Below are 25,203 nucleotides of genomic sequence, written 5' to 3' on the forward strand. Positions count from 1 at the left end.
GGAGTATCAGCTTCAGCATTAGTCCTTCCTGTCGATATTCAGGGTTGATTTCCTTTAGGATTGACTGGTTTGATTTTCTTACAATCAAAGGGACTCTCAAGAGTCTTCTCTAGCACTGTAGTTTGAAAACATCAATTCTTTGGCAGTCAAACTTCTTTATGGTTCAACTCTCACATCTGTACTTGACTACTGGAAAAACCATAGCTTTGACTATACAGACCTTTGTCAGCAAAGTAATGCCTCTGCTTTTTAATACACTGTCTAGGTTTGTTATAGGTTTCCTTCCAGGGGCAAGCATCTTTTAATTTCTTGGCTGAAGTCACTGTCCGCAGTGATTTTGGAGGGCAAGAAAATAAAATCTGCCACCGTTTCCACTTTTCCCCTTCTATTTGCCATGAAGTGATGGGCCCAGATGCCATGATCTTGGTTTTTGAATGTTGAGTTTTAAGCCAGCTTTTTCACTCTCCTCTTTCATCTTCATCAAGAGGCTCTTTAATTCCTCTTTGCTTTCTGCCATAAGGGTGGTATCATCTTTACATCTGAGGTTGTTGATATTTTTTGCAGCAGTCTTGATTCCAGCTTGTGATTCATCCAGCTCTGCATTTTGCATGATATGCTCTGCATATAAGCGAAACAGGGTGCCTGTATATAGTCTTATCTTATTCTTTTCCCAATTTTGAACCAGTCAGTTGTTCTATATAAGGTTCAAACTGTTGCTTCTTGACCCACATACAAGTTTCTCAGGCCACAGGTAAGATGGTCTGGTATTCCCATCTCTTAAGAATTTTTCACAATTTGTTGTGATCCACACAGTCAAAGGCTTTTTCAATGAAGCAGATGTTTTTCTGGAATTGCCTTGCTTTCTTTATGATCCAACAAATGTTGGCAATTTGATCTCTGGTTCCTCTGCCTTTTATAAACTCACCTTGTACATCTGGAAGTTCTTGGTTCATGTACTGCTGAAGCTTAGTTTGAAGGATTTTGAGCATAACCTTACTAGCATGCAAAATGAGTGCAGTTTTTCGGGTAGTCTGAACATTCTTTGACACTGCTTTTCTTTGAGTTTGGAATGAAAACTGACCTTTTCCAGTCCTGTGGCCACTGCTGAGTTTTCCAAATTTGCTGGCGTATTGAGTGCAGCACTTTCACAGCATCATCTTTTAGGATTTGAAATGGAATTCCATCACCTCCGCTAGCTTTGTTCATAGTGATGCTTCCTAAGACACACTTGACTTCACACTCCAGAATGTCTGAAACCATCATAGTTATCCAGGTCATTAAGATCTTCTTTTGTATAGTTCTTCTGTGTATTCTTGCCACCTCTTCTTAATCTCTTCTGCTTCCGTAAGGTGCTTACATTTCTTTTCTTTATTGTGCTCGTCCTTGCATGAAATATTGGACTTCCCTGGTGGGTCAGACAGTAAAGCGTCTGTCTACAACGCAAGAGACCTGGGTTTGATCCCTGGGTTGGGAAGATTCCCTGGAGAAGGAAATGGCCACCCACTTCAGTACTCTTGCCTTGAAAATCCCATGGACGGAGGAGCTTGGTGCAGGCTACTGTCCATGGGGTCACAAAGAGTTGGGCACGACTGAACGACTTTACTTTCTTTGCATGAAATGTTTCCTTGGTATCTCCAATTTTCTTGATGAGATCTCTAATCTTTCCCATTCTGTTGTGTTTCTCTACAGTTTTTCTCCTTGTTCATAAAGAAGACCTTCTTATCTCTTCTTGCTATTTTCTTGAACTCTGCATTCAGTTGGGTTTATCTTTCCCTTCCTACCTTGCTTTTCACTTCTCTTCTTTTCTCAGTTATTTGTAAAGCCTCCTCAGACAACCACTTTGCCTTCTTGCGTTTCTTTATCTTTGGTATGGTTTTAGTCTCTGCCTCCTGTACAGTGTTACAAACCTTTGTCCATAGTTCTTCAGGCACTCTGTCTACCAGATCTAATCCCTTGAATCTGTTCATCACCTCCACTGTATAGTCAGTCATAAGGGATTTGATTTAGGTCATACCTGAATGGCCTAGAGGTTTTCCCTTCTTTCTTCAATTTAAGCCTGAAGTTTTCAATAAGGAGCTGATAATCTGATCCACAGTCAGCTCCAGGTCTTGTTTGTGCTGAGTGTATAAAGCTTCTCTATCTTTGTATGCAAAGAATATAAGCAATCTGATTTTAGTATTGACCTGTAGGTGATGTCTCTGTGTAGTCATCTTTTGTGTTGTTGGAAGAGGGTTTTACTATGACCAGAGTGTTCTCTTGGCAAAACTCTGTTAGCCTTTGTCCTGCTTCAATTTGTATTCCAAAGCAAAACTTGCCTGTTATTCCATGTGTCTCTTGACTTCCTATTTTTGCATTCCAATCTCTTGTGATGAAAAGGACATCTTTTTTTGATGTTAGTTTTAGAAGGTCGTGAAGGTCTTCATAGAACTGGTCAACTTTAGCTCTTTTGGCATTAGTGTTGGGGCGTAGACTTGGATTACTGTGACATTGAATGGTTTGCCTTGGAAATGAACTGAGATCATTCTGTTGTTTTTGAGATTGCCCCCAAGTACTGCATTTTGGACTCTTTTCTTGACTGTGAGGGCTACTCCATTTCTTCTAAGGTATTCTTGCCCAGAGTGGTAAATATCATGGTCGTCTGAATTAAATTTGCCCATTCCTGTCCATTTTAGTTCACTGATTCCTAAGATGTCAGTGTTCACTCTTGCCATCTCCTGTTTGACCACATCCAATTTACCGTGATTCATGGACCTAACATTCCAGCTTCCTATGCTGCATTATTCTTTGCAGCATCAGACTTTATTTTCACCTCCAGACACATCCACAACTGAGCGTCCTTTCCACTTTAACCCAGGAGCTTCATTCTTTCTGGAGCTATTAGTAACTGCCCTCTGCTCTTCTCCAGTGGGGCTCATCTGCAGTGTCATATCGTTTTGCCTTTTCATACTGTTAATGTTCATGGGGTTCTTGAGGCAAGAATATTGATGTGGTTTGCCATTCCCTTCTCAGTGGACTGCATTTTGTCAGAACTGTCGACAGTGATTCATTTGTCTTGGGTGGCATGGCATCGTATGGCTCATAGCTTCATTGAAATTATGCAGGCCCCTTCACCAATGACAAGACCATGATCTATGAAGGGAGCATATAAGATAATACCATATGAAAACAGAAGTAATTTTAGCTTCTTCCGTTCTAACCTGGATCCATTTTATTTCTCTGTGTTGCTCAATTGCTCTGGCTAGAACTTTTAGCGTCACTTTGAGTAGAAGTGCCAGAAGCACACTTCCTTACCTTGTTCTTAATTTTAGAGGGAAAGCTTTTTGTCATCACCATGGTGATAATGTTTGCCATGGCTTTTTCATATATGTCTTTTATTACTTTGGTGTAGTTTCTATTTTTAGCTAGATGAGAATGTTTATCGTTAAAGGGTGTTGAATGTTGTCAAATTCCTTTTCAGTATCACTTGAAATATTGTGTGTTTTTTTCTCTTTCATTCTTTTAATGTGGTTTATTACATTGATGGATTTCAATAACATTCTTGGATTTGGGGACTAAATCTCACATATAATCCTTTTTAATACAATGCTGAGTTCTATTTGCTATTTTATTGAGGTTTTTTTTTACATCAGTGTTCATAAGGGATATTGTATATAATTTTATTTTCTTGTAGTATGTTTGTCTGGCTTTGATGTTGGAGTGTCCTTTAGAGTCTGTTAGCTCTTACATAATCTTTTTTTATTCTCATATTCAAAAAATTGGATTGTCTTATCTTTTAGTTCAGTGAGTCTTCCTTTTGCCTGTTTAAATCTGCCTTTGAATCCCTGTAGTCAGTTTTTCATTTCAGTTGTTGTACTTTTTAACTCTATAACTTTTTGGTTTATTTTTCGGTTTTAAGAAATCTCTATTAATATTTCCATTTTATTCATACATTATTTTGTTGAGTTTATCCACATCTTTCTTTAGTTCTTTCAGTGTCTTTAATATGATTGTTTTAAAGTTTTTATCTAGTATATCTACCATTAGCTTTTTTTCAGGGACAGTTCTTGTTGATTTTTTTTCTTTGAATGGACCATACTTTGTTTTTGTTAGTCTTGTGATTTTTTTGTTTGTTTGTTTTGTTAAAAACTGGGCATTTGAGATGCGTAGTATGGTAATACTGGAAATGAGATTCTCTCCCTTCCTTTGGGTTTGCTGGGTTTTGTTGTTGTTGTTTTAATTTTTATTAGATGTCTCTGTGCCGTGGATCAGCCTGAGGTGTAAACTTGAGTATTTTTTTAGGTTTTTTCTGATCTTCCCTTGGCCATGTATGGTCACTTTCTAATTTCTCTTTGTATGCCCTGCTGCTGCTACTGCTGTAAGTCACTTCAGTCATGTCTGACACTGTGCAGCCCCATAGATGGCAACCCACCAGGCTCCCCCGTCCCTGGGATTCTCCAGGCAAGAACACTGGAGTGGGTTGCCATTTCCTTCTCCAATGCATGAAAGTGAAAAGTGAAAGTGAAGTCACTCAGTCATGTCTGACTCTTCGCGACCCCATGGACTGCAGCCTTCCAGGCTCCTCCGTCCATGGGATTTTCCAGGCAAGAGTACTGGAATGGGTTGCCATTGCTTTCTCCATTTGTATCTACAGATATTTTTAATATTTTAAGTTTTTAATATAGATCACTTTAATATAAAGCTACTGTTTAATGGCTGATTTACAATAGGAGAAAAGGAGAAACATAAATGAGCATTGAAAAGGGTGCTGCCCTTTAAATCTTGTGAAAGTCACTTCTGTTAGAGGGCTAGGGCTTTGCAACAGCGGAAGAAGGTGCAACAACAGTCTTATCTCTGCTCTTTTGTGACAAGAAGTAACCAGTGACCAGAGCAGAGAAACCCTATATTTGGAACAGAGGATTTTTTTTGCCACCTTGGCACTCACCAGCTGCTGTGCAAGTTACTCCAGGAACCTGTCCACAGTTGTTTGCCACGTGAATAGGGGTGGGTAATGAGTAGCTGCTATTGTGCTAAGAGTTGGAATTGACTGAAATTAATCCCAGTTTACATCTGAGTTTTCCCATGGAAGTTGAACGCCTTTCATGTACTCCAAACTTCCAAGAGAATTACATCAGACAGTCTTTGAGTGCAGTTGTTGTCTAGATGGGGAGACAGATTCCTGATGCTTTGTACTCTGTCATCTTTCCAGCATCATCTCTTCTTCCTTTCATTTTTGATGAATTTTAAGTTGATAGTTGTTTTCTTCCTTCACCATTTAAAATACATTGTTTCATTGTTTTTCATATCTCATATTTTTTGTTGAAAAGTCTGCTATATACTTATCTTTATTTCTATCTAAATATATATTTTCTTTCCCTGTGGCTACTTTTACAATTTTCTTTTCCTCACCAATTTTTCACCAGTCATACACATGCACATAGTGGTATGTGCACTCCTATATTTACTTTTCTTGGTATTCATCAGTGTTGTTGGATCTGTTGATGCCTAACTTTTATAAATTTTTGAAATTTTTACTATTACTTCCTCAGATTTTTTTCTGTTCCTCCCCTCTTTTTAGGACTGCGACTGCATGTATATAATACTGCTTGATATTGTCTTACAGTTCATTTGGATAGATTTACTGCTGCACCTCCAAATTCACTGATCTTTACATCATCTGTAATATTAAATATGCTGTTAAATTCATTTAGTGAAATTTTCATTTCAGTTATTTTTTTATCTCTAGAATTTCCATTTATTTCTTTTTTGACTCTTAGAGTTATGTCTTCATATGTTCATGTGTTCCTTTGCATCTATTACATACGTCGTTTTATTTTTTATCATGATTTAATATTCTTGTTTACGAATTCTGTCACCTCTGTCATTTCCAAGTTTGTCTTTACTGAGTAATTTCTCTAGGTTATGGTTACATTTTTAAAAAATTTATTTATTTTAATTAGAGGCTAATTACTTTACAATATTGTATTGGTTTTTCCATACATCAACATGAATCTGCCATGGGTGTACACGTGTTCCCAATCCTGAACCCCTCTCCCACCTCCCTCTCCATACCAGCCCTCTGGGTCATCTCAGAGCACCAGCCCATTTTTATACTTCATTCAATGTCTGGTAAAGTTTGGTTATAAGCCAGACATTGTGACTTTACCATTCTGGGTGGTATATTTTTTTGTATTCCATTAAAGAATTTTGTGCTTGTTCTAGCAGACAATTAAGTTACTTGAAGATTAGTTTGATCCTTTGGAGGATTGTTTTTAAGTTCTTTTATGGAGATTCTAAAGTAATTCTAGTTCTAAATTATTCCCATCTCAAAGATGTATCTTTGTTATTACTGAGGTCATGCCACTGATAGAGCTTGAGTGAGTTACATCCCTTTGTGAACTCTGTAAATTGTCTTAGAACTTTCTTGTTATTTTCCTTTTCTTGGAAGTTATTCTTGACAAACTTCATAAGAGTTTTACTCTGTACATTTACAAATTGATATTTAGCCATACTTCAAGGGATCCTTGTACATATTTCTCCAGAATGCTTTCTTCTTGCATACCTCCATTCCCTATGGGACTCTAGCCAATAAATTCTAGCTTTCTTGACCTCTTCTTAATCTTATATTCTTCTCATTTCAGTAAGTGGCTGGGTACTTTTTAGATGCTCCCCTCCTTTCTCCATGGGCTTCCCTGGTGGTGCTAGTGGTAAAGAACCCACCTGACAATGCAGGAGATGTACGAGCTCAGGTTTGATCCCTGAGTCAGGAAGATCCCCTGGAGGAGGGCATGGCAACCCATTCTAGTACTTTTGCCTAGAGAATCCCATGGACAGAGGAGCCTGCTGGGCTATAGTTCATAGGGTTGCAGAGAGTGAGACCCAACTTGAGTCGACTTATCATGCATGCCCACCTTGTCCCATGCCAAATTCCAGTATTTACCTGCAGGAAGGAAGCTTGGGTAATGGTAAAGCCTATTTCATTTGTTTGCCTTTTCTCAGAAATAATTGTACTGTGCTCCCCATTGTCCACTTCCTACAAAAGTTAATTCTCTAGTTTTGTCCAGTTTTCTAGTTGTTTATGGGCAGGGGACTAGGTCTCAATCCTGTTACTCCTTAATGATCATTACAGAGTTCTCATCATGTATATTTTAATCATAAAGAAGGAGAGATTTTCATAAAAACATATTCTTCAAGGCAAATAGCTGATAACAGAAGTTTTCAGATAATAAACTTTTCTGATGATGACACCTGATATGAGAATCTAGGACCAGAATTACTCAGGGCAGTTGACAGTTGGGAAATGAGTCAGAAAAAACATAGGAGGATTGTGTATGTGCCTGTTTAGTATGGTCCTAAGGACTTCAGGACCTTGCTGCATTCACTTCTCACTTACCTTACTCTCAGATGACTACTCTACCTATTGTTTTCTAGATATATAAATTCCCTTGATAGGAAGGTTACTCTTTCACCATAGCTAATAGACTTAATGGAGCTTTCCTGGTAGCTCAGATGGTAGTCAGCCTGCAGTGCAGGAAACCCAGGTTTGATCCCTGGGTCAGGAAGATCCCCTGGAGGAGGGCATGGCAAGTCACTCCAATATTCTTGCCTGGAGAATCCCCTGGCAGGATCCAGTCCATGGGTTCACAAAGAGTCAGACACGACTGAGCAACTAAGCACAGCACAATAGGCTTATTGTACATTACAAAAGATTGCTTCCTTGGGCAGAAAAATGTTCATATCAAAGTATAAATTCCTGTTCTTAATCCTTTGCTAAGATAAGGGAGGGAGTAAGGAACCTAGTTAGACTTGTGAGCTTGATAGGCTTTCTGAGAACCCTGTTTGCCAGGGTGGCTGAATTCAGTCTATCCACCTCTTCTGCTCTTCTCCCCCTCTGCCTGCAGTTATGATCATGTGCCTTTTCTCATGCATGACTCTGACCTGAGAAGAACAACCGATATCAAGGAGGTCCTGCCAGATGCCTCTTTGACACACCCATCCTTATTTGATTGGAATTTCCTGTCGACTCTGAATGCAGGCAAATGGTTTTCACATGCTCCGGTAAGACATGTTCTCCACTTCAAGAAACCTGCCTTGAACTCCCTTTTCTGTATGAGGTCATGTGCTGCTCCTGGAGATAAAGCCTTTAGATGAGGATAGGCAAGTGTGCACACAATTTCATCCCAGTTTGGTAGCATGACTATGGTTAGAATTCGCAGGAATGTTATTCCAGTAATGTAGTCAGTCTAATTGCTGCTGGAAGTTCTGAAAATAAGCTTTAAACTTATTCTTGTCATTTACTTCCTTTTAATCCAATAATTTCTTGAACTTAGGGCTTCCTTAGTGGCTCAGATGGTAAAGAATCTGCCTGCAATGTGGGAGACCTGAGTTTGATTCTTGGCAGTGTTTCAATAATAAGTTAGAGAATTTAGAATTATCCTGAATAGAAAGTCAGATTTACATGTGATAAAAGTCAAGCCTGCCTTCTGAAAATAGGTAAAGAAAAAGCAACTTACATTTTCCAGGTTACCATGTCTACAGGGAATCCATGTGACCTAGGTTTCACCAATCAGATATACTCATTTTCAGTCTGATTTTGACAACAAACATCTGAGCAGGACAGACAGCAGGCACTCATATTGCTAGCACCATGGTAGCAGAGCTACAATAGTTAGAGGCCAGCTGTGGTAATGGCTCTCCTATCAGGAAGTTGTATAATTAGGAAAATAAATCTTCAGGGACTTTTGATTGTGTACTAGGTGGAATGGAATTTATTTACATTTGACGTTAATCCTGAAGACCGATTTGATCCTTTTTCATTTTGAAAGTGAAAAGTAAAGACTTACATAAAGAGATACTTATCCATTTGAAATTCTTTCTTTTAAGATGTGTTACTGTAAGGGATAGCTGAACATTGATTTGTAATGATTGTATCAACTCAGAATACTTATTTTCATATGAGTACGTAGCCTACAAATGCTGTTTCCATGTGAGAAGTAAAGGGATGCATCTGATATTCCAGGTTTCTATGTGTATGTAGGCTCTGCATATGTCTCATCATATATGAATACATAGAAATATACAGACTAGAGAGGCTCCATTATTGGTTTAATTGTATTGGTTTAATTAGCCATGTGCTAAGTCGCTTCATTTGTATCCGACTCTTTGTGACCCTCTGGACTGTAGCCCTCCAGGCTCCTCTGCCAATGGGATTTTCCAGTCAAGAATACTATGCATTGGAAAGCAGATTCAATGACTGGACCTCCATGAAAGTCCCTCAGGCAAGAATACTGGTGTGGGTTGCCATTTCCTCCTCAGGGGATCTTCCCAACCGAGGGTTCAAACCCACATCTCTTAAATCTCCTGCTTCAGCAGATGGGTTCTTTACCACTAGTGCTGCCTATGGAAGCCCTGATAGCCATAGGTAATGTTTTGACAAATATGTATTCCAAATGAAAAGGCTGTTAAAATATTTGTTGTGTAATGTATGGTTTGTAAAAGTCTTACCATAAGCGATGGGATTGGGTATGTTATTTTAGTAATGTTATCTGTATGTTTTAGGATTAATAGTTTTGTTTTATCTGGGTAGTGTGTTTGCAGTGTTTAGTTATGCCTTTAGTCTGGTTACTGAAGAGAATTCTGAAACCTTGACTTCAAATATGTTTATCTAGGGCGATTTATTTTTAGGTTTGTTTGTAGAGCTTTCTTTGCTTGCATGCTATGTGGTCAGAAGTAGTCAAAGTGGTGTTGGCACATTATTTAAAAGGTTTGTAAGATTGGATAAGTTTTCAGAGCAAAGAAATTCTTTCATTTGCGAAGGTTTTTCTGGGTGCTCTTTATTGGTTGGGTATAGTTATGAATTGATGGTGGTGGTGAGTTGATTATTTGACAGTGAAGTTATTATTCTTGAGATTACTTGTGAAAATTAAAGTTTTATCTATAGTGAAATAAAAATAGATATAGAAGTTCTGGGAATTGTCCCTGGAAGATCAGCTGATCTATTCAGGGGCTTGCTTGGTGATTCAGTGGTAAAGAGTCTGTCTGCAGTGCAGGAGACTCAAGTTCAATCCCTGGGTCAGGAAGATCCCCTCGAGAAGGAAATGGCAACCCACTTCAGTATTCTTACCTAGAAAATCCCATGGACAGAGGAGCCTGGCAGGCTGCAGTCCATGGGGTCGCAAGGAGTTGGGCACAACTTAAATTTGTTGGTATAGTTATTATTCTTGAGATTGCTTGTGAAAATTAGTGTGATCTATAATGGTTGTTCTAGTAGTCTTGTGTGGTTTTTCCAGTAGTTATGAATATTCATTGCAAGGACTGATGATGAAGCTGAAACTCCAATACTTTGGCCACTTGGTACAAAGAACTGACTCATTAAGACCCAGATGCTGGGAGAGATTGAAGGCAGGAGGAGAAAGGGATGACAGAGGATGAAATGATTGGATGGTATTACTGACTCAATGGACATGAATTTGAACAAGCTGTGGGAGTTAGTGATGGACAGGGAAGCCTGGTGTGCTGCAGTCCATAGGGTCACGAAGAGTCAGATGTGACTGAGCGACTAAACTTAACTGAATAATGAAATAAAAAGAGATACAGAAGTTCTGCAAATTGTCCCTGGAAGATCAATTGAGTTCTTATTTTACTAGTAAAGCCAACATTTCTGTGGAGCATTTTTATATCCTTTTGTGAAAGTATAAATCTCAAAAGTTGTTCAGTCACTAAGTCATATCTGACTTTTTGTGACCTCATGGGCTGCAGCACACCAGGCTTTCCTGTCCTTCACCACCTCCTAGAGGTTGCGCAAACTCATGTCCATTGAGTCGGTGATGCCATCCAACCATCTCATCCTCTGTTGCCCCCTTCTCCTGCCCTCAATCTTTCCCACCACCAGCGTCTTTTCCAGTGAGTCATCTTTTTGCATCAGGTGTCCAAAGTATTGGAGCTTCAGCTTCAGCATCAGTCCTTCCAATGAATATTAAGGGTTGATTTCCTTTAAGATAGACTGATTTGATATCCTTGCAGTCCAAGGGACTTTCAGGAGTCTTCTCCAGCACCACAGTTCAAAAGCTTCAATCTCAAAAAATCTCAAAAGTATAAAAATGCAATCCTCATGCATATAGTGAGCAGATTATAATCTTATTTAGCACATTAATGAAATAAGCAGAACAACACTTAAAAGAAGTAAGAACTCAACATGCCTATAGTCAAAGCAACAAAGAAATGCTGAAATCACATTGTTAAGTTGGATACAAACCTAGTATGTTACCTTGTTAATATACTATATGGCAATGAAGACATCCTTTTGGAGTTATCTTTTTTATAAAAAATCATGTACATCTCTATTGGACAAAAATTATTTCCACTTTTATTAGTTATCTATGAGTCACCATCTAACTTTACATAGTCTGACCCTAATAATTCAAAGAGAGGTACCTTTCCTTAAGAGTCAGATGACTCTTAGGTGTGCTTGTTAAATAGTGTATTACCATGATATTATCTTTTGCCTTATTGCTAAGTTTTGAGTAATGTAAGTCTTCTCTTGAGATCATAAATAACTTCTATAGAGTGAGATTGGTCTCATTGGGATTTTGCATCATGTGGCTTCATTAACTTACATCGGTGTAGTTAAAAGTCACTTAACACACATAAAGTTCTAGCAAATCTAGAGTCGGATCATATTAGACAACTGCTCAGGCCACTTAAATTAGGTTCCATCACAAAAGTTTGTAGAGAGTCTAGAATTTTATTTTTAGCAGTCTATTATCCCAGAGGTCTTTTTATCACTATTATTTACAAATTAAGTTCATTTATGCCAGGTTTCACCTCTACACTTACAAATGTGGACAAATTCCTCTCTCCTTTTCTTTCAAGTCAGTGGCTTTCTTACTATTTGTAATGCTGGGACAGTGTACAACAGTGGACTTGAGACAGTTTGCCTAGGAAGCCTCGTAGGCATTGGTCCAAATACCAATTTCATCTGTGTCCTTAGTGGGGACTGGGGGCTTGCCATATCGTACTAAATGAAATTTATTCTCAAATATCATCCATTAGGTATGGCTTTGATTATGCAATAAATTTTTCCAGTTATATCCCAGTGAAAGGACAGATTTTTATTTAAGCTCATGCAAATGACTGCATTGTCATGGGACATAAAACTCAGTAAAAAGTATTTGTACCTGAATTCTGAGGGATGGTGAAAACAAGATACAAAGAGATGTTTTTCACAAGGTAAGAATTTGGAAGGAATGATGCTAAAGCTGAAGCTCCAGTACTTTGGCCACCTCATGCGAAGAGTTGACTCATTGGAAAAGACTCTGATGCTGGGAGGGATTGGGGGCAGGAGGAGAAGGGGACGACAGAGGATGAGATGGCTGGATGGCATCACTGACTCGATGGACGTGAATCTGAGTGAACTCCGGGAGTTGGTGATGGACAGGGAGGCCTGGCGTGCTACAATTCATGGGGTCACAAAGAGTCGGACATGACTGAGCGACTGAACTGAACTGAAGAATTAGAGAAAAGTAAAAAAGAGAATGGGTTTTCTCATATGCCCATTAGAAAATAGAATATTAAAAAGAGTACCAATAAAATTCCAAAATGAATAAGCATGATTAGGTTGACCTCATCAGTTCATTCAATCTGGCATAGGTAATGTCCTGCTATATCTAGGGTTATCAGTGTGCTTCCATGAAGTTATCTGCTTCTACTCTGAAATTTAATCTTTGAAATTCTGCCTCAGTCCTCTGATACGGATGGATTGGTGTCTGATTGAGATGACAGTGTCAGCTTACACTAGGAAGCATTTTCATGAGTTTGTTCTTTGTGTATCGAAAGATAAGAGTGTCTTTACAGTCCTTTTAAACAAGATTTTGAATTTGGCCTTTCCAATTTTTGATCTGTATCTTATATAAAAAACCTTCAGACAATCATGGGAAGAAAGAAGAAACCATTTGATAACTGAATTGAATCTATATAATTTATTATAGTAAACAACAGTGTCAGAAAGGAAAATAAAATAATATTAGTGTGACTCTTTGTGACCCCATGCACTGTGGCCCGCCAGGCTCCTCTGTCCATGGGATTCTCTAGGCAAGAATACTGGAGGGGGTTGCCATTTATTTCTCCAGGGGAATCTTCCCGACCCAGAGATCAAATCCAGATCTCCCGCACTGCAAGCAGATTCTTTACCATCTGAACCACGAGGGAAGCCTACCTAACCAAATATAATACATAACTATATAGAAGATTTGGCCTATTTCCTTTAGGAGTAAGAACATATTATGGACATTGAAAACATTAGCAGCTCTCCTGGTTCTTCCAGTCCATTCTTTAAAACTTAAAAAATTGTCAGACTCTGAAATGTATTTATATTTTTATTTTACCTGCAAAATATTGACTGGGATGATAAAGTTTCCCTTTTTATATTTTACAGCTCCTGTCATATCTTAACATGTGGACAATTTTTATAATAGTGTTGAACCATATATGAAGCATGGATGTATCTACTTCTGGCCATGACAGTGTACAGGTGTTAGCTGTGTCATCTTGCCATAAATAGCTAGAAAACCAGAAAAAACATATGAAATATCCATTCTTAGATGCTGGACAACAGTCAGTGTGGAGCTGTGAAAGTAGGCAATAATAGAGCATTATGATTGCCCTCATATTCTGCCTGGAGGCATGTTCTAGCTGTCATATAGCAGGAGGAACCTAAGCAAAGCATGGTGGTCTTGTGGAGCTGAGGAGAGACTGGATTTTTTTTTTTTTTTTTGAGATAGTGGTGGTGGTAATTTTGAGGGAAGAGTACCCAAAGGAGAGAGCTCTCCAGAGAAAGACCTCTGGAAATCTGTGTGGGGTCTGCTTGAGTATGTTGCTGATACCTAAGAGGCACACAAGTAGAGTGAAGCTCCCCAAGGCTGGGCAGAGTACTACTAGGGAGCTTTTAGCAGAACCATTCTAAGAACTCACATGGATCTGGAAAATATTCAAGTTCTCACTAGCCATATTAGAAGATAGGCTTTGTTCGACACACAGGGCCTTTAGTAAAAATTCTGGAAAGGTCACACCTCAGCTATAGGGATAAATAAGCCCTAGATTAAAGGCTATTAAAATTGCCTTTAGATCTGCTCTAAACAGTATCCATTTGATTTGCTAGTAATCAAAATGCCTACCAAAATTTTTTTACTGCACTTTAAAAGAGACAACGTTAGGCCTCTAACAGTGTAGCAGTCACAGTGTCCAACAGCCAGTAATAAAATTTCTTGGCATACACAAAAGCAGGGAAATGTAGCTTAAAACCAGGAGCAAAACTGCTCATTAAAAGTTCATTCATGTTGATGTATGGCAAAACCAATACAATATTGTAAAGTAATTAACCTCCAATTAAAATAAATACATTTATATTAAAAAAAGTTCAGGAAAGACAGACTGATAGGGACTTTTAGATAGGAACGGACTTTTAAAAAGCTATTAAAATCTCTAGTTCCAGCCGTGTTGCTACAAATGGCATTATTCCATTCCTTTTATGGCTGAGTAATACTGCATTGTATATATGTACCATATCTTCTTTACTCATTCCTCTGTAGATTGACATTTAGGGACTTAGAGATTGTCATATTGAGTAAAGTAAGTTAGAGACAGAAAAGTATCATATGATAGTGACTTTATGCAAAATCTTAAAAAAGAGGGGGCTACAAATGAACTTACCTACAAAACAAAAATAGAGTTACAAATGTAGAGAACAAGGTTTTAGTTACCAGGGAGTAATGGAGGAGGGATAAATTGGGAGATTGGGATTGAGATATATGTACTGCTGCTGCTGCTGCTGCTAAATTGCTTCAGTCGTGTCCGACTCTGTGCGACCCCATAGACGGCAGCCTACCAGGCTCCTCTGTCCCTGGGATTCTCAAGGCAAGAACACTGGAGTGGGTTGCCATATCCTTCTCCAATGCACGAAAGTGAAAAGTGAAAGTGAAGTTGTTCAGTCGTGTCTGACTCTTTGCGACCCCATGGGCTGCAGCCTACCAGGCTCCTTCATCCATGGGATTTTCCAGGCAAGAGTACTGGAGTGGGTTGTCATTGCCGTCTCCCTTATATGCACTACTATATATAAAATAGATAACTAATAAGGACCTTCTGTATAGCACAGGGAACTCTACTGTATACTCTGAAGGGCATATATGGGAAAAGATTTAAGAAGGAGTGGATATATGTATACGTATAACTGATATATGTATGTATAACATACATACATATATGTATATGTATAAATGATTCACTTTACACCTGAAACTAACACAACATTGTAAATCTACTATACTCCAATAAATTTTTTGAACCAAATAGTGTTTCTATAACTAACAAACTATAATATTTGCAATTTAAAATTCCCAAGATTTTCATGAAGGATATTGGTCTACAGTGTCCTTTTCTGATAATGTCATTATCTGGTTTTGGTGTTAGGATAATGCTGACCTCATAAATGGGTTGAAAATATTCTGTCCTCTTCTGTTACTTGGAGGAAGCTGTGTAGAATTGGTGTTATTTCTTCCTATGTATTTGGTAGAATACAACTATAAACACACCTGAGCCTCAAGTTTTCTTGGAAGGTTGTTAATTATAAAGTCAATTTTATTCATAGATATATGTCCTTCAAGTTATCTCTTCTTCAGTGATGATAGTTTTTGTCTTTTAACGACTTAGTCTGTAGCATTAAGTTGTTGAATTTATGGACAAAGTTGTTTATTTTTAGTTATCCTTTTAATGCTTGTGGGACTAGTGTTTATATTTCCTCTTTTATCCCTGCTTTTCATAATTTGTAATTCTTTCCTCTTTCTGTTCAGGTGGCTAGAGATAGATCTTTTGACATTGTCAAAAGAACTGGAAGATTTCTTTGCTTACTGCTTTTGTTGTCAAGTTTCATAGATTTCTACTCAAATCTTTATATTTTGCTTCTTTTGTTTGCTTTTTTAAAATTTTATTTTTTTAAATTGAAGGATAATTGCTTTACAGAATTTTATTGTTTTCTGTCAAACCTCAACGTGAATCAGCCATAGGTATACATGTATCCCCTCCCTTTTTTTTAAGCGGATTTTAAAAAAAATTTTAATTTTTTTCAATTTATTTGAATTAAAGGCTAATTACTTTACAGTATTGTGGTGGTTTTTGCCATACATTCATATGAATCAGCGATGGGTGTACATGTGTTCCCCATCCTGACCCTCCCTCTCACTTCCCTCCCCATCAATCCCTCAGGGTCATCCCAGTGCACCAGTTCTGAGCACCCTGTCTCATGCATTGAACCTGGACTGGCGATCTATTTCACATATGATAATATACATGTTTCAATGCTAGTCTCTCAAATCATCCCACCTTCACTTTCTCCCACAGAGTCCAAAAGTTGTTCTTTACATCTGTGTCTCTTTTGCTGTCTCACATATAGGGTCATTGTTACCATCTTTCTAAATTCCATATATATGCATTAGTATACTGTATTGGTGTTTTTCGTTCTGACTTGCTTTGCTCTGTATAATAGGCTCCAGTTTCATCCACCTCATTAGAACTGATTCAAATGCATTCTTTTTAATAGCTGAGTAATATTCCATTGTGTATATGTACCACAGCTTTCTTATCCATTTGTCTGCTGGTGGACATCTAGGTTGCATCCATGTCTTGGCTATTGTAAACAGTTCTGTGATGAACATTGGGGTACATGTGTCTCTTTCAAGCTGGGTCGTATGGCAGTTCTATTTCCAGTTTTTTAAGGAATCTCCACACTGTTCTCCATAGTGGCTGTACTAGTTTGCATTCCCGCCAACAGTGTAAGAGGGTTCCTTTTTCTCTGCACTCTCTCCAGCATTTATTGTTTATAGACTTTTTGATAGCAGCCATTCTGACTGGAGTGAGATGGTACTTCACTGTGGTTTTGATTTGCATTTCTCTGATAATGAGTTATGCTGAGCAGCTTTTCATGTGTTTGTTAACCATCTGTATGTCTTCTTTGGAGAAATGCCTGTTTAATTCTTTGGCCCATTTTTTTGGTTGGGTCGCTTATTTTTCTCGAATTGAGCTGTAGGAGTTCTTGTATATTTTTGAGATTAATTCTTTGTCCATTGCTTCATTTGCTATTATTTTCTCCCATTGTGAAGGCTGTCTTTTTAAGTTTAATTAGGTCCCATTTTTTAATTTTTGCTTTTATTTCCATTACTCTGGGAGGTGGGTCATAGAGGATCCTGCTGTGATTTATGTCAGAGAGTGCTTTGCCTATGTTTTCCTCTAAGAGTTTGATAGTTTCTGTTCTTACACTTAGATCTTTAATCCATTTTGAGTTTATTTTTGTGTATGGTGTTAGAAAGTGTTCTAGTTTCATTCTTTTACAAGTGGTTGACCAGTTTCCCCAACGCCACTTGTTAAAAAGAGATTGTCTTTTCTCCATTGTATATTGTTGCCTGCTTTTTCAAAGATAAGGTGTCCATAGGTGCATGGATTTATCTCTGGACTCTCTGTTTTGTTCCATTGATCTATGTTTCTGTCTTTGTGCCAGTACCATACCTCCCTTTTGAACTTCCCGCCCATCTCCCTCCCCACCCCACCCCTCTAGGTTGATAACAGAGCCCCTGTTTGAGTTTCCTTAGCCATACAGCAGATTCCCATTGGTTATCTATAATATGGACTCTTTTGTTTGCTTTGAGTTTCATTTTTTCTTTTGTTTCTAGTTTGCTGAAGTAGAAACTTGGGTTACTGATTTTAAGTCTTTTTTCTTTCCATCATAGCATTTATTGTATTTACCTCTAAGCACTGCTTCAGTGGCATCACACAGATTTTGTCATTCATTTATTTATTTTTGGTTGTGCTGGGTCTTCGCTGCTGCCCACAGGCTTTCACTAGTTGCAGTGAGTGGGGGCTACTCTTCATTGTGGTGTAAGGACTTCTCATTGCGTGACATCTCTTGCTGTGAAACATAGGCTGTAGGTGTGTGGGTTTCAGTAGCTGTGGCGTATGGGCTTTAGTTGCTCCACAGTATGTGGAGTCTTCCTGGACTAGGGATCGGACTCGTGTCCCCTTGCATTGGTAGGCTGATTCCTATCCACTGTACCACCAAGGTAATCCTGTACAGATTTTGATATGTTACATTTTAATTTTTATTTACTTCTGAATATATAAAAATTTCCCCTTAATCCTTCTCCCTTGACCATGGGTAATTTAGAAATGTTTTTTCAAATTCCTAAACATTTGCAGATGTCCCAGAAGTTATTTTCTTGTTATTGATTTCTAGTTTAATCCTATTCTCATCTGAGAGTTTAGTTTGTGTGATTGCTGTTCTTTCATATCTACTAGAATTCATTTTATTGTCCAGAATATGGCCTGTCTTAATATTCCAAGAGCATATGAGATGAATTTAGGAAATTGTTTTATAAATGTTAAATCAAGTTGACTAATAATGTTTAGATTGTCTCTCTTCTTGAGAATTTTCTGCCTATTTTATCCATTACTGCTGCTGCTGCTGCTGCTGCTGCTAAGTTGCTTCAGTCATGTCCATCTCAGTGTGAACCCTTAGACAGCAGCCCACCAGGCTCCCCCATCCCTGGGATTCTTCAGGCAAGAACACTGGAGTGGGTTGCCATTTCCTTCTCCAATGCATGAAAAGTCGCTCAGTTGTGTCGGACCCTCAGCCATTACTGAGAGAGGAATAATGATGTCTTCAACCATACGTGTTGATTTATATATGTGTGTGTGTGTGTGTGTGTATATTTGGATCTGTCAGTTCTCCTTCATGTATTTTGAAGTTCTGTTGTTAAGAGCAGACATACGTAGGATTAGGATGTCTCCTTGGAGAATCTGCCTTTTTCACGACAGACTAATGGCCTCCCAAAGAAAGCCATGCCCTGATTCCTGGAAGCAGTAAGTGTATTGTCATACATAGTAAAAAGATCTTTGCAGATGTAATTGAGGTTATGGATTCTCCTTTGATGAGATTATCCTGGGTTAACCTGGTGGGCCCAATCTAATCATGAGTCCTTAAAAACAGAGAACATTTCCTAGTTGCAGTCAGAGAGCTGCATCAGTGGAGAAAAGGTTGGAAATACTTAAAGCATGAGAAAGACTCAACCCACTGTTGCTGCTTTTGAAAATGAAGAAACCGGGTTATGAGCCAAGAAATGCTGGTGGTCTCTAGAAGATGAGGATGACTTTTAGTCGATAGACAGCAAGGAAATAGGTGACCTCAGTCTTAAGAACCACAAGGAGCTAAATTCTGCCAACAACCTGAATAAGCAGCAAATGGATTTTCCCTCTCCAAGGGACTCTAGAGAAGAGAACAGCCCTGTTGACATCATGATTTTAGTCAAATGAAACCTAGATAAGTCTTCCAGCCTGTAAAATTATAAAATAATACATTTTTATTGTCACTAAATTTGTGTTGTTTCAGTAGTAATAGAAAGTTAATCATAATATTATGTCCTTCTTTATCAGTGATAATTATAACTTAAGAATGTAGAAGACACTTTGATAAAATATTAGCATCTCAAATCCATGACTACAGAAAAAAGAGAATATATCATGATCAAGATTAGGTCTCTCTTGGGAGTACAAGACTCATTCAACAGTAAAAAAAAAATAAAAATCTAGTCAATGTCAAAAAGCCTCTTGATGAAAGTGAAAGTGGAGAGTGAAAATTTGGCTTAAAGCCCAACATTCAGAAAACGAAGATCATGGCATCTGGTCCCATTACTTCGTGGGACATAGATGGGGAAACAGTGGAAACAGTGTCAGACTTTATTTTTTTGGGCTCCAAAATCACTGCAGATGGTGACTGCAGCCGTGAAATTGAAAGACGCTTACTCCTTGGAAGAAAAGTTATGACCAACCTAGATAGCATATCGAAAAGCAGAGACACTACTTTGCCGACTAAGGTCCATCTAGTCAAGGCTATGGTTTTTCCAGTGGTCATCTATGGATGTGAGAGTTAGACTATGAAGAAAGCTGAGCGCCGAAGAATTGATGCTTTTGAACTGTGGTATTGGAGAAGACTCCTGAGAGTCCCTTGGACTGCAAAGAGATCCAACCAGTCCATTCTGAAGGAGATCAGCCCTGGGATTTCTTTGGAGGGAATGATGCTGAAGCTGAAACTCCAATACTTTGGCCACCTCATTAAAGAGTTGACTCACTGGAAAAGACTCTGATGCTGGGAGGGATTGGGGGCAGGAGGCGAAGGGGACGACCGAGGATGAGATGGCTGGATGGCATCACTGACTCAATGGATGTGAGTCTGAGTGAACTCCGGGAGTTGGTGATGGACAGGGAGGCCTGGCGTGCTGCGATTCATGGGGTTGCAAAGAGTCGGACATGACTGAGCGAGTAAACTGAACTGAAAGAAAACTACATGATCCCTTAGATTGATGCCACAGAAGCATTTGACAACATTCAGTAAACATTTTGTTTGTGATTAGAAACTCTTAAAAATAAGAATAGCAGAGAACTTACCTAAACTAACAAAGGAGAACTTTTAAAAGCCTATAGCTAACATCATTCTTAATGGTGAAAAAAATGAATGTTTTTCTTCTAAGATTGGGAACAAGGCAAGAGTGCCTCCCCTAATGTAAATTGGTGTATCCACCATGGAAAACTTTCTTGCTGCTGCTGCTGCTAAGTCAATTCAGTCATGTCTGACTCTCTGTGACCCCATAGACGGTAGCCCACCAGGCTCCCCTGTCCTTGGGATTCTCCAGACAAGAACACTGGAGTGGGTCACCATTTCCTTCTCCAATGCATGAAAGTAAAAAGTGAAAGTGAAATCACTCAGTCGTGTCCAACTCTTAGCGACCCCATGGAGCAGCCTACCAGGCTCCTCCGTCCATGGATTTTCCAGGCAAGGGTACTGGAGTGGAGTACCATTGCCTTCTCCAAAACTTTATTGAGGTTCCTCAAAAAACTAAAAATAGAGTTGCCGTATGATGCAGCAATCCCACTCCTGGGCACATATTCAGGAAAAACTGTAGTTCAAAAAGATATATACATCTGTATGTTCAAAGGGACACTATTCACAATTGCAAGATGTGGAAACAATCTAAATGTTCATCTTTCGGTGAATGGATAAAGAAGATGTGATTCATATATACAGTGGAATACTCCTCAGCCGTGAAAAACAATGAAATAATGGGCCTAGAGATTATCATACTAAGTAAGATGAGTCAGAAAGAAAAAGACAGATGCCAAATGCTATGTCTTCTATGTGAAATATAAAATATGACTCAAATGAATTTATGTACAAAACAGAAACAAACACATAGACATAGAGTGGTTGCCAGGAGGGATCAGGTATGGGGAAGGGTGGATTGGGAGTTAAGGATTAGCAGATGCAAACTATTATATATAGAATGGATATACATCAAGGTCCTACTATGTAACACAGGGACTCATGCCATATCAATATCCTGTGAAAATGAATATAAAAAAGAATGTATATATGTATATGATTTAAACTTTGCCATGCAGCAGAAATTAACATAATATTGTAAATCAGCTATACTTCAATAAAATAATTTTTTTTTCATGTGCAAGTCTCTGTATGGAGACGTGACTTTATTCTTTTTTTTGTCTACATTTTGATTTTCTTTTTTAAACAAATATATATATTTTTTACTTTACAATACTGTATTAGTTTTGCCATACATCAACATGAATCTGCCATGGGTGTACATGAGTTCCCAATCCTGAACCCCACTCCCGCCTCCCTCCCCATACCATCCTTCTGGGTTATCCCAGTGGACCAGCCCCAAGCATCCTGTATCCTGCATTGAACCTAGACTGGCGATTCATTTCTTACATGATAGTATACAGGTTTCAATGCCATTTTCCCAGATCATGCCACCCTCTCCCTCTCCCACAGAGTCAAAAAGTCTGTTCTGTACATCTGCATCTCTTTTGCTGTCTTGTGTACAGGGTTATTGTTACCATCTTTCTAAATTCCATATATATGTGTTAGTATACTGTATTGGTGTTTTTCTTTCTGGCTTACTTCACTCTGTATAATCGGCTCCAGTTTCATCCACCTCATTAGAACTCATTCAAATGTATTCTTTTTGATGGCTGAGTAATACTCCATTGTGTATATGTACCACAGCTTTCTTATCCATTCATCTGCTGATGGACATCTAGGTTGCTTCCATGTCCTGGCTATTATAAACAGTGCTGCGATGAACATTGGGGTACACGTCTCTTTCAATTCTGGTTTCCTTGGTGTGTATGCCCAGCGGTGGGATTGCTGGGTCATAAGGCAGTTCTATTTCCAGTTTTTTAAGGAATCTGCACACTGTTCTCCATAGTGGCTGTACTAGTTTGCATTCCCACCAACAGTTTAAGAGGGTTCCCTTTTCTCCACACCCTCTCCAGCATTTATTGCTTGCAGACTTTTGGATCACAGCCATTCTGACTGGTGTGAAGTGGTACCTCATTGTGGTCTTGATTTGCATTTCTCTGATAATGAGTGATGTTGAGCATCTTTTCATGTGTTTGTTAGCCATCTGTATGTCTTCTTTGGAGAAATGTCTGTTTAATTCTTTGGCCCATTTTTTGATTGGGTTGTTTATTTTTCTGGAATTGAGCTGCAGGAGTTGCTTGTATATTTTTGAGATTAGTTGTTTGTCAGTTGCTTCATTTGCTATTATTTTCTCCCATTCTGAAGGCTGTCTTTTCACCTTGTTTATAATTTCCTTTGTTGTGCAGAAGCTTTTAATTTTAATTAGATCCCATTTGTTTGTTTTTGGTTTTATTTCCAGAATTCTGGGAGATGGATCATAGAGGATCCTGCTGTGATTTATGTCGGAGAGTGTTTTGCCTATGTTCTCCTCTAGGAGTTTTATAGTTTCTGGTCTTACATTTAGATCTTTAATCCATGTTGAGTTTATTTTTGTGTGTGGTGTTAGAAAGTGTTCTAGTTTCATTCTTTTGCAAGTGGTTGACCAGTTTTCCAGCACCACTTGTTAAAGAGATTGTCTTTACTCCATTGTATATTCTTGCCTCCTTTGTCAAAGATAAGGTGTCCATAGGTGCGTGGATTTATCTCTGGGCTTTCTGTTTTGCTCCATTGATCTACATTTCTGTCTTTATGCTAGTACCATACTGTCTTGATGACTGTGGCCTTGTAGTAGAGCCTGAAGTCAGGCAAGTTTATTCCTCCAGTTCCATTCTTCTTTCTCAAGATTGCTTTGGCTATTCGAGGTTTTTTGTATTTCCATACAAACCTGGAAACTATTTGTTCTAGTTCTGTGAAAAATACCGTTGGTAGCTCGGTAGGGATTGCATTGAATCTGTAGATTGCTTTGGGTAGTATACTCATTTTCACTATATTGATTCTTCTGATCCATGAACATGGTATATTTCTCCATCTATTAGTGTCCTCTTTGATTTCTTTCATCAGTGTTTTATAGTTTTCTATATATAGGTCTTCAGTTTCTTAAGGTAGATATATTCCTAAGTATTTTATTCTTTTTGTTGCAGTGGTGAATGGAATTGTTTCCTTAATTTCTTTTTCTACTTTCTCATTATTAGTGTATAGGAATGCAAGCCTCGCAGCAAACATTATCCTCAATGGTGAAAAATTGAAAGCATTTCCCCTAAAGTCAGGAACAAGACAAGGGTGCCCACTTTCACTGCTCCTATTCAACATAGTTCTGGAAGTTTTGGCCACAGCAATCAGAGCAGAAAAAGAAATAAAAGGAATCCAAATTGGAAAAGAAGAAGTAAAACTCTCACTGTTTGCAGATGACATGATCCTCTACATAGAAAACCCAAAACAATCTTGAGAAAGAAGAGCAGGAAGAATAAAGTTCCCTGAGTTCAGACTATACTACAAAGGAACAGTAATCAAAACGATATGTTACTGGGACAGAAACAAATATATAGATCAATGGATGAGAATAGAGAGCCAAGAAATAATCCCACACATATATATCAAAAGAAAAAGAAATCACTCTTTTGAAAAGATACATGCGTCCCAATGTTCATAATGGCATTATTTTTAATAGCCAAGATATGGAAGCAACCTAAGTATCCATCAACATATGAATGGATAAAGAAGATATGCTATACACACACACAGACACACACAGTGGTATAACTCTTCTATGTAGTGTATGTATATAGAATGGTATACTCTTCAGCCACAAAAAAAGAAGGAAATCTTGCCATTTGTAACAAAACTTGAAGGGTATTATGCTAAGTGAGATAAATCATATAGAGAAAGACAAATACTGTGTATTTTCACTTACATGTGGACTCTACAAAGTAAAACAAACAAATTAACGTAACACAACAGAAATAGACTAACCCTAAATGTGAACAAATTGAACTCATCAATCAAAAGCCACAGAGTGGCTGGATGAATTAAAAAAACAAGACCCAGCAATATGCTGACTCAAGATACTCATTTCAGCTATAAAGACACACACAGGATCCAAGTGAATGGGGTACAATATAATACTCCAAGCAAATGATAACCAAAAAAAAAAAAAGGGTGTAGCCATACTTAGGACAGACTGATCTCAAACCAAAAATGATAACGAGATAAAAATAAATATATATGATGATATAATGATAGAGCTGTCACTATATCAAGAAGATATAGCAATCATATATATTTACAATACCCAAGGACTTAGAGAAGAAAGAGAGAATAGGATATGCTAAGAACATTAGGGTACTTCAGTTCAATTCAGGTCAGTCGCTCAGTTGTGTCCAACTTTCCTCAACCCCACAAACTGCTGCACGCCAGGCCTCCCTGTCTATAGCCAACTCCTGGAGTTTATCCAACCTCATGTCCATCGAGTCAGTGACCATCCAGCCATCTCATCCTCTGTCGTCCCCTTCTCCTCCTGCCTCCAATCCCTCCCAGGATCAGAGTCTTTTCCAGTGAGTAAACTCTTTAATGAGGTGGCCAAAGTATTAGAGTTTCAGCTTCAGCATCAGTCCTTCCAATGAACACACAGGGCTGATCTCCTTTAGAATGGACTGGTTGGATCTCCTTGCAGTCCAAGGGACTCTCAAGAGTCTTCTCCAACACCACAGTTCAAAAGCATCAAATCTTCGGCGCTCAGTTTTCTTCACAGTCCAGCTCTCACATCCATACATGACCACTGGAAAAACCAAAGCCTTGACTAGACGGAACCTTTGTTGGCAAAGTAATGTCTCTGCTTTTCAATATGCTATCTAGGTTGATCATAACTTTCCTTC

The 25,203-nt window shown here is 38.4% G+C and overlaps 1 protein-coding gene across 1 annotated transcript in view; it reads left to right on the plus strand.

The window, feature by feature from the left end:
- Positions 1–25,203, plus strand: part of LOC138426405 (glycerophosphodiester phosphodiesterase domain-containing protein 4-like) — a 169,486-nt gene that overhangs the window by 57,183 nt on the left and 87,100 nt on the right. Inside the window, exon 9 of the mRNA XM_069564919.1 lies at positions 7,878–8,034. Coding sequence (XP_069421020.1) covers positions 7,878–8,034 — 157 coding nt within the window. The remainder of the gene's footprint in view (positions 1–7,877; positions 8,035–25,203) is intronic.

This window comes from Ovis canadensis, chromosome 21 (assembly GCF_042477335.2).
Source record: "Ovis canadensis isolate MfBH-ARS-UI-01 breed Bighorn chromosome 21, ARS-UI_OviCan_v2, whole genome shotgun sequence".
NCBI lineage: Eukaryota > Metazoa > Chordata > Mammalia > Artiodactyla > Bovidae > Ovis > Ovis canadensis.